Raw genomic sequence first — 16,447 nt, 5'->3', positions numbered from 1 at the left:
TCAAATTTTTCATCTTTTTAGATTTCTCACAGAAACACTTAATTATGTTGAATAATTTGAATGTATGATATTGGAAAAATGGAAAATAAAAAAGATCCAAACATCTGAGGGATCATTAATAGCCATTTTACCCAGCTTTTTAAATACTGACCGAAAGCTTACATTAAATGTGCAATAACTTATGTCATATATCCTAGAGGTAAAAGTTAATGTCACTACATAATAACGTTTTAAAAATAGCTAATTCAGGAAGATAAAAATTTAATGTGAAATTATGACCAAAAATTCTGCATAACAGGATAAAGTATATCATGTATATGCATATATATTTTACACATAACTATTTAGAAAAGATTAGTTTGCATGTCAATATGAATGTACTGCTGCTCTACAACATGTACCAAGAAATTACACTGTACAGAAATGTGTGAGAAATGACATTTGTATTTGCATTGTATTCAAATAGAAAGAATGAAAAGAAAAAAATAAGCGAGAACAACGAACTCAAAATTTAGTAATATGTCACTGTGTGAAGAAACTAATACAATTAAAGCCAAAAAAAGTCTTACCTGTGAACAAAGCAGCATAACAAGTTCAACCACAGAAGTACTCGACTTCATGCAAACAAGGCCTGCAGTAAACAAACAATCAAAAGTGAATTAAAAAGGTTACTTATATTAAGTTGTCAAAACTCTGTGGTTTCATACATTCTATAAAACTGAATTTGTTTCCTTAAAACCAATCATTCCAATTTACTGAAACAAGTTTGAAGTGAAAATGGCCTTAAGAACTTTTGATTCAGGTATACATAAATGTACAGAAAGGAGCACACAACTGTTTAGAATCATCATTGTCATATGTAGGTCATAGGTTTTTATTTAATCATATTTTCTATTTAAAATAATTTTTTTTGAGGGTTAGTGCATTTCAGTGACTAGTACAGTAGAAGGCAATCTTACCCAAGAAAACTTCATAGAGAAATACATTGTGAATATACCACAACAATCTTTGGAGGTCTGAACCTACATAGACTTATGCATATGAATAACTTTAGTCACATACTCTTGTCTTTGCAGGATCAGACCCTTGTTTAGTAACTAGTTAGATTTTCTTTTGGAAAATTCCCCTTCATGTAGCTGAAAATATAAAAGGTATAGTTAAGGAAAATATGATTGCCATAATAGCTGTCATTTGTTTAATGTGCTTCTGAAATAATACAATTAACTACAGGCTTCCACTAAAATGTCTTAATATAAACGTTACTTTGTTTCCCCCAAAATATGGGTTGAAGATGTAAAAGAGAAATAAATTTTCTTAGTTACAGTGTCAGTAAAAATAAAATCAACACTTAGAATGATGAATGAATTTTGTCATCTGTAATTCTTAGATCAATCATTTATAAATTAAAGCAACATGAGCATAGTTAAATATACAGAACTTTATACTTAACTCTGAATAATTATTACAATATAATGTGTTCATATTTATTTGCAGCTTCAGAACTGTAGATTTCCTTTTGGAGAGAGAATCAATGTCACATCTTTGCATGTAAAAGATACATTTTAAATAGTGGATTGATTCATTTGAAATACAATAGGCAAAAATACAATAGGAGAAAGGCAAAATTATTTTGTTGATTTTAAATATGGTAGTTTCAAATTTCAAAATTAAATAGGATATACATTCATTTTAGTAGTTTGGGACATAGACACGCTTCCTAGGATGTTGAATAAAAATGTCAAATATAGAAAAAGTTTCTTCATAGCACTAGTTACTAAATGGAAAGTTGAAAAGCAAATGGATTTGTTTTAAGTAGGTTTCAACAAACAGCCATTCAAGACAAAAGTACTCCTACACAATAACATGTATATTTATTGCAGGTAGTGGATAAATACTCTTTTGTGCCCACTTAGCTAACAACCCCATCCTTATTGTACTGTAAGACAGAACAAGCTGTAAGAAGCCACTAGTATTCCATTTTATCAGTTCTATGAGCAGACAGTTAACTAATGAAATAAGATGTAGATGTGAAAAGCTCATTTAGGGAGACAATTGCTGTAATTGATCAGCTATTCTTATGCTCAAGTGCTAGAGGATCAAAAAAAATTAATGGGACACTTTTCACCTGCAGGCTACCTCAACTATTTGAAACCTGACAAAGAAAAACTAAAGAGGATGACCAAACTATACAGCTAAATCAACACAATTAGCATGGATAATCTAAGTATTTCAAGACAGAATGTACTGTTTGCACCTATATAAATCCACCTTAGGTTCACTGGAATTCAAAATTCTGTTTCTGCCCCACATACATATTTCCTTTCAAAATTAAAACATTTGTCTTTCAGTGTGCGATTTAGGCAAAATAATTTATAAAAAAATAATTCCTGTTAAAGTAATTTTCTCAAAAATTACTTCTTGAACTATTAATTAATCCTTTAAAAAGAGAACAAATGTTTCCAGTCATCACATACAACTGAGTAGAATAAAGACAAGATAACTACATTAGATAAGTAGCTAGGTCTTCCTCTGTATACCTTTGATACATTTTCAAAAATAAACAGAGTGAACTATGTGGAAAATATTTTGTACACAGCACAAATATGCCCAATGCACATTTTTCTGTTTGTTTCATAACATTAGAAATGTCTGAAGTCCAAAGGCATTTTATAGTAGTTAAGTCATGTGCAGAGCTCTCACTGACATAGACAGTTTGGTGTATGGAACAAAAGTTGAACAAGACTCCATCTGACAGAAAGACAAAATTATTCTTCATTATTTCTATTATGCTAATAATTTAGTATCAGGGTCCTTTTGTATTAGGCAGTGTGCACACAACAAAATACCTGCCTAAAGGAACTTACAATCCATATTAGAGCAAATGTAGCTATTTGTAATATAAAAAGTTACCATAATTTATCAAACTTTGAAAAATCTTCCTTGTATTATTATTGGCTTAGTGAAGCGAGGCCCCACACTCTACTTCATAGCATTTATCTGTTTGTCTGGATGTAATATGATAACTTTGGAACACTGTGTCTGATCAATTCCAAAATTTCAGGTAGAACCCTATTGATTTGGGTGAGGGGAAAAAAAAAAAAACAGACTGAGGAACTGAAGGACACAGAGCCTCTGACATCTGGTTAGCACACCAATCAGGTCTGTAATTGTCTATAGATCAAAGGCAGTTGATGACAGCTATTAAACACCTTTCATCATAATGCTGTTCCCACCCATCTCATTCCACTACATTTTAAAATGTTGACACCCTGAATGACTTATCTCTCAGACAGAAAAAAGGAAGTTATTTAACAAATTACAAATTGTAAATATTTAACCATTTACACATGAAAACAGGTGAGGAGGGAAGGCAGCTCACAGGAAGCCTGAGTGTGTGTGGAGTGTGTGTGTTGGGGGGGGGGGCAGGGAGTGCAGTGATGCAAAGAGCCTCTGCCTACTGAATAGGAAGGCCACTTGTCTGGTTTTAACATAAGAACATAAAAGCGGCCATACTGGGTCAGACCAAAGGTCCATCTAGCCCAGCATCCTGTCTTCCGATAGTGGCCACTGCCAGGTATTCCAGAGGGAATGAACAGAACAGATAATCATCCAGGGATCCATTCCTGGCAGCCCTTACATTCCTTCCTTAGGAAGAGACAGGTATTAGTAATTTTGATCTGGATAGTCCTCTTATCGTGTGGTTTCTTCCATCTGGTTCTGAAACAAAACTGTACGTGGATTTCTCCCATATTGGACAGGGGAACACCACTTTGAAGAGCGTGCAGTACGCACCCCCCCCCCAACCCCGCCCGTTGCGACCCTGCACACACCATGCATGCAAGGGTCATGCCGGCAGGGGCAGGGCAGCACACTCTTCAAAATGACACCTCTCTGTCCAGCATAACCTCACATGTGCAGTCACACCAGCAAGGGTGGGCCATGCCGACAGAAGCAGGCCCACGTTATTCCCAGAATAGCAGAATGTCCGGTGTTCCAGGAATGTTTGAGTGGCCACACTACAAAGCAATGAAGTGTGCAACCCTCTAGACAAAGGTGGTCTAACAAAGGAAAAGTGAGGGGGATGCACAAAGCTTCTAGCATATAGCAGAGGGGGAAGTGGTGGGGCACACAGAGACCCTGCCATGGGGGCAGGGAGGATACACAGCACTTGCCATATGGAAGAGGACAGACTCGGAGGTACAGCAAGCCACTGGCATGGGTGGGAGAATAGAAAACCCTCATATGGAAGGAACTATATCCTGTGTCCAAAGAACTGGGGACATACAGAGCCCCTGGTATGAGGGAGTGGGGAGCAGATTTGCAGGGAGTCACTGAAATAGAGGGGAAAGGGAGGCAGGCACTCAGGGAGCTTGTGAAGGGGAACTGAAGGATGCAAGGAGCCCATAGTGTGTACAATGAGTTTGGCCTACTGAAGCAATCAAGCGTGCAACCCCTTCTAGCTACGATAGTACCCAGAGGCCCATGCTGATACTGGGGCTCCACTGTGCTAGGCACTGTACAAACACACAGGTAACACATTTTTTCCCCTGATGGGCTCACAATCTAAATAGCCAGGCAAAAGGTGGGAGAAAAGAAATTTTACCCCCATTTTACAGATAGGAAAGTAAGGCACAAAGTGATGGAGTCACTTCCCCAAAGATCACGCTGTGCCACAGATAGGAACAGAATCTGTGTCTCCTTAGACCCAGTCTTGTGCTTGACTTGCTAGCTTACCCTTCTTTAAATGAAATAAACATCATTCCACAGGCAATGCATGGGGGGAGTCAAGTGCCCCCCAAGATTGCTGCTTGGCTTGCTGCGGGGCAGGGGGAGAGGGGTTCTGTCCTTCTCCTGCTATGTCTACCCCGGTACACTTGGCCCCTCTCCCCAACAGCCAGGCCCGCCACTCAAGGTCACTGGTCTGTGCAGTGCAGCAGCTGCCTGAGAAAGTCTGGCTGGGCAGGCGGCGGCTTCCACTACTGGCTAAGGTCTGGCTGCCTGGGACAGGGACCAAGTGAGCCGGAGTCCCTTCTTCCCCCACCCGGCATGTTTCTGTCTCACTTGGCCCCTGTACCCGGCCCACCACTGCCTCCCCAGCTAGGCTCTCTCAGGCAGTCGCCATGCTGCACAGAGGAGTGACCTGGCGTGGCCAGCTTCAGCTGCATGAGAAGCGGCCCCGTCCCACTTCCTGCCCTGCCCGGCCGCCAGGAAGAGCAGCCAAACGTGCTGGGGGGCAGGCGCAGTGAGAGAAAGACAAGCCCCCCTCTCCCTCCCACAGGTAACGTAGGGTGGGGAGAGCGTGTTGGCCCCAGGGTGGGTGCAGGGCAGGGAGGTCACTGGGCAGAGGAGACATGTGGGGCGGTCACATGTCCTCCCCTTTAGATTGTGTCCCGTCCCCCCCAGTCTGGGGAGGACAAGTCATCTGTGCATCATTCTTATTTCAGAGTGATTTTTAGAAATTATACAGTCATTAAATTGAGTACAGATTGCTACAGCAAATTAGAGGGATACAAAACTGTGGCTTTTGTGATTGTGGAAAACACACATCGATTCTTCCCCCTTCCTCCCCCCACGTAGCTCCAGTGATAAAATGTGTTGTAATTTGAAAGAAATAACTAACTGTTGCCTGCGTTTTTCAGCTTTCGATGGGTTGTCCATATACAGTCTATATTAAATGCTATTAAAGAAGCTTAACATAATTATTAAAATACAAGTAGATACTTCTCGCATACATCAAGGTCTTTGTTCAACTGAATGGACTATATGCTGTCTCTATTTGCTCTTCTTAGTACTTTCTTCATAGTCTAGTCTCAGTTCATTAAATATAACCACCAAGTTCAGCAGTTTGATGGCAACAATGACCACATGTATGGATACAGTAACTGGGGGCACCAAGTGCACGACCTTAGCTAATCTGTAATAAATGATGTATGGCTGGTAATTAGTTGGAAATGCTCTGGTTTTTCAGTGCTCTTCAGTTGCCTCTTAATATATGGTAATTATTTCTTTTGCCATCACTGTGACCTATTAATGCATAAAAAAGATTAATTTCAACTTTACTACTTTAAGTTATGTCTGTGGCATTAATACAATGAAAGCTTCAAAACTTTAAACTCACCATGCAGAACTAGTCAATCTGTATGAATTTCTTTTTCTCAATAAATACAAAGGAGGATGATAACATCATTTTTTAAAAAAAACCTTATGAAAAAAGATCATGGTTTTGAATTTCTTTTTATTATTATTAATACAATGTGTGTAGGAGTCTAACTGAAATACCATCACTATTTCGTCTGGTCTTTATCAAGGTTTGTCTGCAGTTTCTTTCAATTATTTTACTTTGGGTTAACTTAAAACATTATTGAACTAGAATCAATTGTAATATTAGCATGGAAAAATGTTTTATATCCTTTATGGAACTTAGAAAAACTCTTAATAATTAACCAGATCATTAGAACCTGCAAATAACTAACTCAATTACAGTTCCTAATTTACTGAACAAGTCTCAGGTATGTTTATGCAGAGAGTGAGAAAGCAGCTTACTTATTATAGACTTAATTCACATAAAAAACTTGACACTCTCTCACCAACCCATGGCATATACTCAAAACTTAAGAAGGTCTATATAGAATATAAGCATGTGTGAAGAAACAAAGCTATATTATTGTTATATGCATTATTTTTATTACTATTTGGAAAGTGCATGAGATTAAGAATATTTGGAAATAAACATTGCTTAAATCTCAAATATTGAAAAAACTTGAACGGGATACACCTTTTCCTTTCCTCTTCTAACTTCTTATTGGCTATTTTTGATTTCTTTCCCACTCATATAGGGTTTTCCATGTCCTTGTAACAAACCTAAATTCCCTTAGTTTATCTGTAGGGATTGCTATTGAGTATCACAAGACACTCCCCTTCCACAGGAGCTGAGCGCTCTGTCTCCACCACAAGTCCCACAGTCCCACCTGGCCTGTATATCCAGGGATGGAATGGAAACCAAACATGGATCTCTCTACCTGACACAGCACAGATAATTACAACTGTCCAATTGTATTCAGCCTTTCCATTGTATTTTATTAGTGTTTATTAGAGATGGTTCACCAAAGTGGTGATGAAATTAGGTTTAGTCTGAGGGGTCGTATTGGTGACTGGAGCAGGATTAGTTTCGGGTTTAATGACATTAAATCTATTACAAACGTATTGTGAAATTTTGGTTGAAAATGGCAAAATGTTTCAAAATTAGCAGTTCTTGTAAGATTTCCTCCACCTGGGGCCAAAACCTTATGACTGTTTACTTGAGGGATTCTGGCCATATCCAAAGTGGAGCTAGAAAATAATCTTCCAGTTTTTGAATTTAGAAAAAACAAAAATGTTATGTGTGGGTTCACATCTGTAACCTTCCATTTCCCAACCTAACCTGACATTCAAAAGGGATTTGGATTCAATGCTCTGGCTTTGGCTCAACTGTAGTACTGACTCTGAGAGATACACGAAGGGTAAGCCAGTACTGAAGTGATTAAAGGTTGTATAGGGAAAACAAAGAGCTCAAGAAAGAGTGCAACAACAGAGATGGAAATGTTGGAAATGAGTGATATATGTACAAAATTAATTATTAATTGAAATGAGACAGCTTAACTCTTGGACAGGGAAAAAGTGTGAAAGGTTATTGGAAGGATGAGATGACTTAAGTCAGCTCACAGAGGATCACTGTAAGAGGTACTTGCCTGAGCCCAGCTCTGGAAAGACAATGAATTAAGCAGTACTTAATCAGTAGCCAGCAGTGGAAAAATCCTTCCCTGTTCAACTAACCCATAGCTTTTTATAGAAATATTGTTAACTTGGTACTGGTGGAATATTAGTGGCTCCCTGAATCAGGTGGGCTGTGCCTTCTCAAGGGAAAAGATGAAGGAATACTGGGAAAGATGATACAAAAGGAACATGCAGCAGGATATAACCCTTTGCAAGGCTTACATTGAAAGCTGGATTTCAGAACTGACAGTATCGCATAGCTTATATGTAATTGGGTTATGTTGGTGGGCTAGATTTGCCAATAGTGTAAAGCCTGTCAATGGTGGAAAATCTGCTGGGGAAATGCCAGCAGTGGCACAAACCGACTACAACCTCACATAACCTGGGGGTGGGGATGGGGTCACTGTAGTCTAAGAAGTTGGCACCAATCAAAAATGTGGCAGGTAGAGTCAGGGTCACTGACTGAGCACTGATCCTCAGCAGGTCTTGCTGGCAGAATTCCTATGGAGAGCCTCAGGGCAAAATAAATCGGCCCCTATGCTAGGCACCATGAGAGATGGGCTGCATAACCATCACAGCCTGATGCCCCCACAAGGGGTAAATCCCCAATAGAGTACAAGGGGCTGCTAATGAGAGGTGTAATTTAAGTGAATATAAATTTGACCCAGCGTTTTTATAGTTAATAAAAATTGTTATGTTTACATCTCAGTCTTGTCTGGTCCTGGTACCAAGTACTATACAACATGTGTAACTGTTATTCTCTGAAGTTAGTATCTTATATATAGAAAAGCCATCACCTTGTTTCTTAGGCCTGGTCTACACTGGCGGGGGAATCGATCTAAGTTACGCAACTTCAGTTATGTGAATAACGTAGCTGAAGTCGACGTACTTAGATCTACTTACTGCTGTGTCTTCACTGCGGTAGGTAGACTGCTGATGCTCCTCCGACGACTCTGCCTATGCTTCTCGCTCCAGTGGAGTACCGGAGTCGACGGGAGAGCACTCAGCAGTTGATTTATTGCGTCTTCACTAGATGCGATAAATCGACTCCCGCTGGATCGATCACTCTGAAGGTAAGGATAGACATGCCCTTAGATATCAAATAGGTCACTGAGGAAGTATCTCTCAAAGTTTGTGGGGATTTCTGGAACTCCTATCTTAAGAACACTATTGTGAGCATTGATAGGTCATGTAAATAACACAAAATGCCTCAAATTGTCAGTTCAATTTGGGCTAAGATGTAAGAAACAGATCCTAATTCTAGTCTTACAGTAAAAAAGCATGTGGATTTCTACAAGATTCAAATACTCTTTCTAAAAGAAAGAACAGCTACATATCCTTATCCATTCTGGTTACTAAAGGGAACCTAAAGTAAAAACATAACATATATAGAATAGTAACATAATGGCAAAAAACCACAACAACACTGTGATTATAGGAAGGCCATTTAGTGTAATATATACAAAATTTACTCTTAAAAATTACAGGCTTTCACACTATCTCATGAGCTATAATGATGCAAATATTACAGAAATTGGTGCCACATTACTCTTAGGAATCCAGTCTCTCACTAGAATTTTTGTCCAAGATACATTAATGTGAATAGAAGTCTTATATATAATTCTCATTCATCAAATGGAGATGAAAACACTTAATCCATTAAAAAAACACCACAATTTAATTTATAACATTGCACAAAAGGGTTTTCAAACATCATCCATTTTGTCCTTTTCCACATCTGGTAATTCTTCAGTAAAACATCAGTTACTGATGTTCTTAATGTATTATATTTGTGTTTCCCTCTTTTAGTAAAAATAGTTAGCTCCGGGCACCTTTGAACATATTTTGCAGTGATAGATTGTATTAATTTGTCTTCTCCAGCTGACATAAAGGGGGCAGATCTTCAGCTGGTGTAAACTGACATAGCTCAATCAAGAATCTATTAATATGACACGCACTAACCGCCAATGGTACAAAAAGCACCCTAAAAGATAGTTTTAAGGCACCAATTTTGGTGTCAACTGAAGGGAATGGGACCACTTTTGAAGCAAGGTGCTATTTAATATGAGTAAAAGTATCAGAATTTGGCCCTAAATTATTAACAGCAGAGCAACTAAATTCACATGTCTCAATCTACTCAATCTAGTTCTTTTAGCACATCTATACCAGCAAATAAAAACCCAATGATCACACTTGAATTTCTTCTCATTCATATTCACTAACATTTCTTTGCCCACAGTTGATCTACCACTTTTGGACACAGTTCAAACTGACAGATAAGGAGTGGAACCAGCCGAGCTGCAAGCTGTTAGCATAGCACAGTCCTGAGGTCCTCATGCAGTTTTATAGATCCATAATTTTTTTAAGACCATTATGATTCCTGCACAACACAGACTACAGAAATTTACCTAGTAACTCCTCTATCTAGCCCCATAATTTGTGGATGAACTAAAGCTTATCTTTTAAAAAGACATCCAAACTTGAGTAAAGACTCAGTAATGGAGAATTTACCAACCCAAATCATAGTTATTTTGAAATATGTATTTTTGTTTTTCAGTTTCCTTTATTTCAATGACAGTAACCGTCCTGGTATTGTTATCAGCTCCCCATAAACCAGCATTGACATCACTCTGTCTCCTTCATTTGTCATCCTACATTTGTCTCCACAGACAGACAAATTCTTTTGCCCTCATTATTTATTATTTGTGATTTGCCATTATAAAAATGTCTCCATAGACCAGAGGTTCCCAAAATGTTTTTTGCTGAACCCTCTTTAGAAATTCATGACACATGTATGCCCCCTTTGTCACAGGGGAAAGGGGAGACTTAGATGGTGGTGAGTTCAGAGTCCGTGTGAAGGGGAAGGTAAAGGTGAAAAAGCCAATGTGACCAGCATGTGTGCAGAAGAGCCTCACGTGCCCCATTCAAATCTCAGCTGCCCAGAGAGGCAACTGATGCACGGTGGCTCTGCAGACTCCCTGTGTGTATGTATGCATGCAGAGTGCAATGTCTTTGCTGTGGGGCCAGCACGTATGCATGGCACCACCATGGGAGTGGGGATGGGGATAGGGTGGGTGAGAGAGGAGGAAAAGGGAGTACGTTCTCACAAGGCTGTGGCTGTCGTGACAGTTGGCGGGGCAGCAGGTTGATGGCACTGTTAAGTAATGGTAACAGGGCCCCAGAGTGTTGGGATCCTGGGTTCAGCCTCCCCCAACTCACCCTGTCCCAGGGCACACAGGAGATAGGGTTGGATTAGCACTGGCTACCCTGAAGAAATAAAAAAAAAATCTTAAGCGGTGATGTCCTTGTGCTCTCCCGGTGATCTCATTGCACCACCCAGGGGTCTGTGCCCCACAGACAAACACCACAGTTAGCATAAAATAGTTTTGATCAAATGACCCACACCAATCAATGAAAAATAAGTGTAAAGACTAGACAATGTACTGTGTATGCTTAGCAGTTAATTTAAAAAGGTAAATGCCATTAGCACCTAAACTGCTAAGCAGGACAGAGTAAGGGGCATCTTTTTATACCTTTGTTGCAGTTCTTTTTTATTGTATAAAAATGTATCCAATTCTGGGGGAGTGGGAGTAGTTTGTTTTAATTTCTAAATAAAACAGGCTTGATAACTTCCTAACATTTATGCTCAAGTAACATTGACATGTGGTTAGACAACTTGTTTACCAAGTTTAAAACTGGTGCAATTTGAAACAGCTCAGCTACTAACCCTTCAACTACCAAATTGTATCTTAAAATGGAAAAAATAGCATTTAGCTAAGAATATGCATATAATTATTTTAAGTGTAGTAGCATGAGGCAAGTTAAATAGAATTCATGATCAATAGATTGTGAAATTAACTATGTATTACTGCTAATTTTTGTAAACGCCTTTTAACAAAAACTTTCTTTGAGTTATCCTTCCAAACTGTTCTAATTCAGGATTTAACCACACCTTCTCTGATCAGTAAGTCTTGGTTTTCCCTGGATGTGGTTTCATGAATCTGGGCTGTGTCCAAATGTTGATGCTTTTTCCTCCACACCATTTATAAAATCTAACTTTTTTCCTCTCTGTCTAGATAGCAAAAACTTTTGTGATCAATCTTGATTACTGCAACGTCCACCTTTATGGTCTTCCTGCCACCCACACGTTGACCCTACCTCAACTTCCTTGTAAAATATGGATGCTAATATTTTCTCCTGCATATCTTAATCCAATCACTACACTGCAAATGATACCAGTTTCAATACCCTTTTTCTGCGCATCTCAAACAACTGTTTCTTAAAGTATCAACTATTCTGTTCACAAACTTTGTGAACTTATTAGTGACCAATCACTCTTTCTGAATCCCGATGCTTCTTTTCTAACCTCATCATCTTATTTTCTTTATACCCCTTTTTGTGTCTTCTGTGAAATTAGATTGTAAGCTTTTTAGATAGGGAACACTTGTAATTATATATTCTGTAAGGTGCCTTACAATTTTGGGTGCTGTAAAATAATAATGTTAAGTCTGGTTAACGATATATTAATTAAAAGAAAGATGTGAGCAAGTCCATACACTGGAGATGCTTGGAAAGTGTAGTTTTTCTGTGGAGTGGTGTCTCCACTACTCAAAATACTAGAAATACAGATGTCCACATGGACCTCTTTAATTTTTAATCTATTTGTACAGGATAGCTTTGGCTCGGTCTATTGTGAATGTCCCCAAAATGTCCAACAGCCATTAACATACACAAAATTCTAGGTTCTTAGTAAGGTAAAACTTTGCTGCCCTCCCATGAATCCAGACAGTGAAACTGTTTTACCCTGTCATCTGAGAAAGGCGGGGGGAGAGAGAGACTTCTGCACAAAGGAACATAATCAAAATCACCTTATTTTATAGAAGATATTATACTAGGTTGTTAAGTGAGAATGACTATAGAAGGTTACGGACTAAACAACAGCTAAAATCAGAAATCAGCATATTGTCCATAGGGCCAAAGGGAGGCTTGCACAAGATCTCTAAATCACAATTTAAACTACAGATTAGGACAAACTCCCAGACAGAGATCTGTGTCTTATAAGTGCCCTTAAGAAACTAAGCATCAGCTTGGGAAACCAGTGAAAAAACAACCACCCTATATTGGACACACAGAGGGCAGAAACCCAACCTTTGGAAATACTGATAGTCAGGTACATACCAAAAACTTCCTGCAGAAGATCTAGGACTTTGTTCAAGGCGCACACACACACACACACACACACACAGAGCTGTCTCTTAGGAAACTAAAAGAACTTCTTCCAAATAATGTAATAAGTAATGGAAGTAAAGGGACTCCTTCCTCCAAGAGAACTAACCCCTTGCACGTGAAGTCATCAGAGATAGGATCTGGAGTATAGGGGTGCAGAGCCTATCGCTAAGACAGGAGGTTGGGAATCTGTGTAAGGAGTCACTACTTGTACACGAACAGCTGGAATGTTGACAAACCAGGCTCTTCTTGGGCAAGCAGAAATAGTTACCAGGGCATACATCTGCCTCAATCTTTCAGACAACCTTGACTAATGGGAAGCTGGGGATAGGAGGGAGTCAGGTAAAGCAGACCCATGGACCAAGGGACAAAAAAGATTCTATGGTAGGCCACAATAGACCACATCTAGGTACCCACTGCAATTCTTCTGGAATTAGGTACTCATCAATGACATAAACAGGTCATATATGGGAACTCCCACCTGGACAAAGGAGTGCTAAATAATAGGAGGGAGCGACCACTCCCTAGGAAAAACTGCATTTTAGTTTAGCCTGCATGGATGACACTTCAACGTACCTAGTATCAAGTTGTGGCTCTGATAGTGAAATAATTTTAAGCCTACTGATTGGAGGAGACTGACAGAAGCTAGCTTGTCTATAGATGGAAGTTATCTCAATATAAGTTGAGATGTAAATTTAGACACATACAATTATACTGGTATAACTCTGCGTGTGGACACTTTTATTCTTGCATAATAGTGCCCTTTTTTGCTTGTTGGTTGTTTTTTGTTTTGTTTGTCTCAAGCCTCTTTGGAATGGGTTTAAGGTAAACCAAAAAAACCCACTAATTCTTGAATAAGAGAGTCCACCTGGGTAGTTGTACCAGTAAAACTTTTCTATATAGACAAGCCCAGAGAATGGGAGGAAGTCAAAGGATATGAGTTATCATTCAACATGTTTCTTTCCACCATCTCTGAAGGCCCTAATGCAGTTTCTTAATTTTCTACCATCAGTACTAAACCTTTGAGTCAGTTTTCAGCAATCAATTTTGGTTTTATATTTAATCTATTGCATTTTAGACTTATAAACAGTGTAAAATAAATTCTGTATCCATAACACCTCAACTGTAGTGTTTTTCAAGTTAACTTGAAGTTGGCCAAGAGTTTTTCAAGTTCTTTCCTGGTGCACATCTTGAAGGCAAGTAACAAAAGCATGTACACAACCAACAGGATGTATTGCAGGAGTGTATATAAAACACGTGGACAAGCAAGGGAGTTTTGTACTGTTGTAATGTTTAATTGGTCACCCAATTAAAGGTTTCAATACATGTCATAAGGGCAAGTGCTAAACAGATATGGGTTTAAAGGCACATTGAACACTTTGAAGGCTGTGAAAAACAACCACTACCAACATCAATTTTGGAAAACCCCTGGGTATTGAGGTCAGACTGAAGGTAAAGAACTATTATATTGTATTATAGAATAAATGTTCCAGAGCAAAACCTGACACTGGGATGTTATTCACATCCTACAGGTTTATCAAAGGCTAGATAGTTCTCTGGGAGAAATTGCTAGGATCCCTGTGTAGACTGATTCTATTTTAAACCTCATGGGGGTAAGGAGTGGGGCAAATACCAGTCTAACCATTTCAAGTCCAAAATCAAGCAGAGTTCCCTGCTGGGTTTTGAATGATGAATTAAGTAGAATAAGAGCTGGAGAACCTCTGCCTGCAGGGAACCGCAATCACAGCATGAACATCCTTTAGATGCTGAATAAAATTCTGGCACAGTGCCTCATTTTTCTTTGGACCTCAACAGAGGAGGAGAAAATAATATAAGAAAAAAGATGCTTGTCCTTAAAAAAAAAAATTCTACCACGTAGTCCAGTGTTATCATGCACCAGTTCCACTTGTTTGATGTGATGAGTCCACCTACAGGTTATGTTACAGTAGTGCTTACAAATGAAATGGCTTGCTCAGAAAGCCTTTATAAAATTCTTTTCTTGGAGCAACATCAAGTATGTCTCTCCAGGTTTGCTCCAGGATGAGACAAATTGGCAAAAAAAGAAAGAGAAATTAATTCTGCATAAAAGCAGAAGGCTAGCTGGCTGCAAAAGAAAGGTATGGGGGTGGGATGCAACACATCAGTTGGCTAGCGGGATCCTTGGTCCGACCCATAATTCCCATTCTTAAGGTCTTAAGCCACTGACCCTAAATGTACCAAGACCAAAGGAGTACAAGTATTTCCTTCTTTGATAGAGTTACTGACCTAGTGGATAGTGGGGAAGCAGTAGATGTGATATATCTTGATTTTAAGAAAGACTTTTGACACTGTCTCACATGACGTTCTCATAAGCAAACTAGGGAAATGTGGTCTAGATTAAATTAATATAAGGTGAATGCACAAATGGTTGAATGACCATATTCAAAAAGCAGTTATCACCTCTGTCAAACAGATGGTATATCAAGTGGGGTTCCACAGGGGCCTGTCCTGGGTCTGGTACTATTCAATGTTTTCATTAATGACTTGGATAAAGGACTTATAAAAATTAGTGGATGATGCCAAACTGGGAGGGGTTGCTCACCCTTTGGAAGACAAGATTAGAATTCAAAATGACCTTTACAAATTGAAGAATTGGTCTGAATTCAACAAGATCAAATTAAATAAAAGACAAGTGCAAAGTACTTCACTTAGGAAAAAAAATCAAATGCACAACTACAAAACGGGGAATAGCTGGCTAGGTGATTGATAGTACTGTTGAAAGGATCTGGGGGTTACAGTGGATCACAGATTGACTATGAGTCAACAATGTGATGCACCTGCAAAAAAGACTAATAATCTGGGTTTCAGAGTAACAGCCGTGTTAGTCTGTATTCGCAAAAAGAAAAGGAGTACTTGTGGCACCTTAGAGACTAACCAATTTATTAGAGCATAAGCTTTTGTGAGCTACAGCTCACTTCATCAGATGCATATCGTGGAAACTGCAGCAGACTTTATATATACACAGAGAATATGAACCAATACCTCCTCCCACCCCACTGTCCTGGCCCACCTGATGATCACTTTAGATAAGCTATTACCAGCAGGACAGTGGGGTGGGAGGAGGTATTGGTTCATATTCTCTGTGTATATATAAAGTCTGCTGCAGTTTCCACGATATGCATCTGATGAAGTGAGCTGTAGCTCACGAAAACTTATGCTCTAATAAATTGGTTAGTCTCTAAGGTGCCCAAGTACTCCTTTTCTTTTTTTAATAATCTGGGGTGTATTAACGGGAATGTCATATGTAAGACATGGGAGGTAATTGCCCTGTTCTATATGGCACTGGTGAGGCATCAACTAGAACAGCGTGTCCAGTTCTGGGTGCCACACTTTAGGATACATATGAACAAATTGGAAAAAGTCCAAAGGAGACTAACAAAAATGATAAAAGGTTTAGAAAACCTGATCTATCAGGAAAGATTAAAAAAAA

The 16,447-nt window shown here is 38.9% G+C and overlaps 1 protein-coding gene across 2 annotated transcripts in view; it reads right to left on the bottom strand.

Moving 5' to 3' along the window:
* The window catches only part of NBEA (neurobeachin), an 867,588-nt gene that overhangs the window by 423,606 nt on the left and 427,535 nt on the right, over positions 1 to 16,447 (bottom strand). For both annotated transcript variants that reach the window (XM_084617023.1, XM_084617024.1), the window contains one exon: positions 570 to 631. In XM_084617023.1, the coding sequence (XP_084473149.1) occupies positions 570 to 631 (62 nt within the window). The remainder of the gene's footprint in view (positions 1 to 569; positions 632 to 16,447) is intronic.

The sequence above is a fragment of the Lepidochelys olivacea genome, assembly GCF_965140295.1.
Source record: "Lepidochelys olivacea isolate rLepOli2 genome assembly, chromosome: 1".
Lineage (NCBI taxonomy): Eukaryota > Metazoa > Chordata > Testudines > Cheloniidae > Lepidochelys > Lepidochelys olivacea.
The sequence above is the reverse complement of the archived record's forward strand: the minus strand, read 5'-3'. Positions and strand labels throughout refer to the sequence as shown.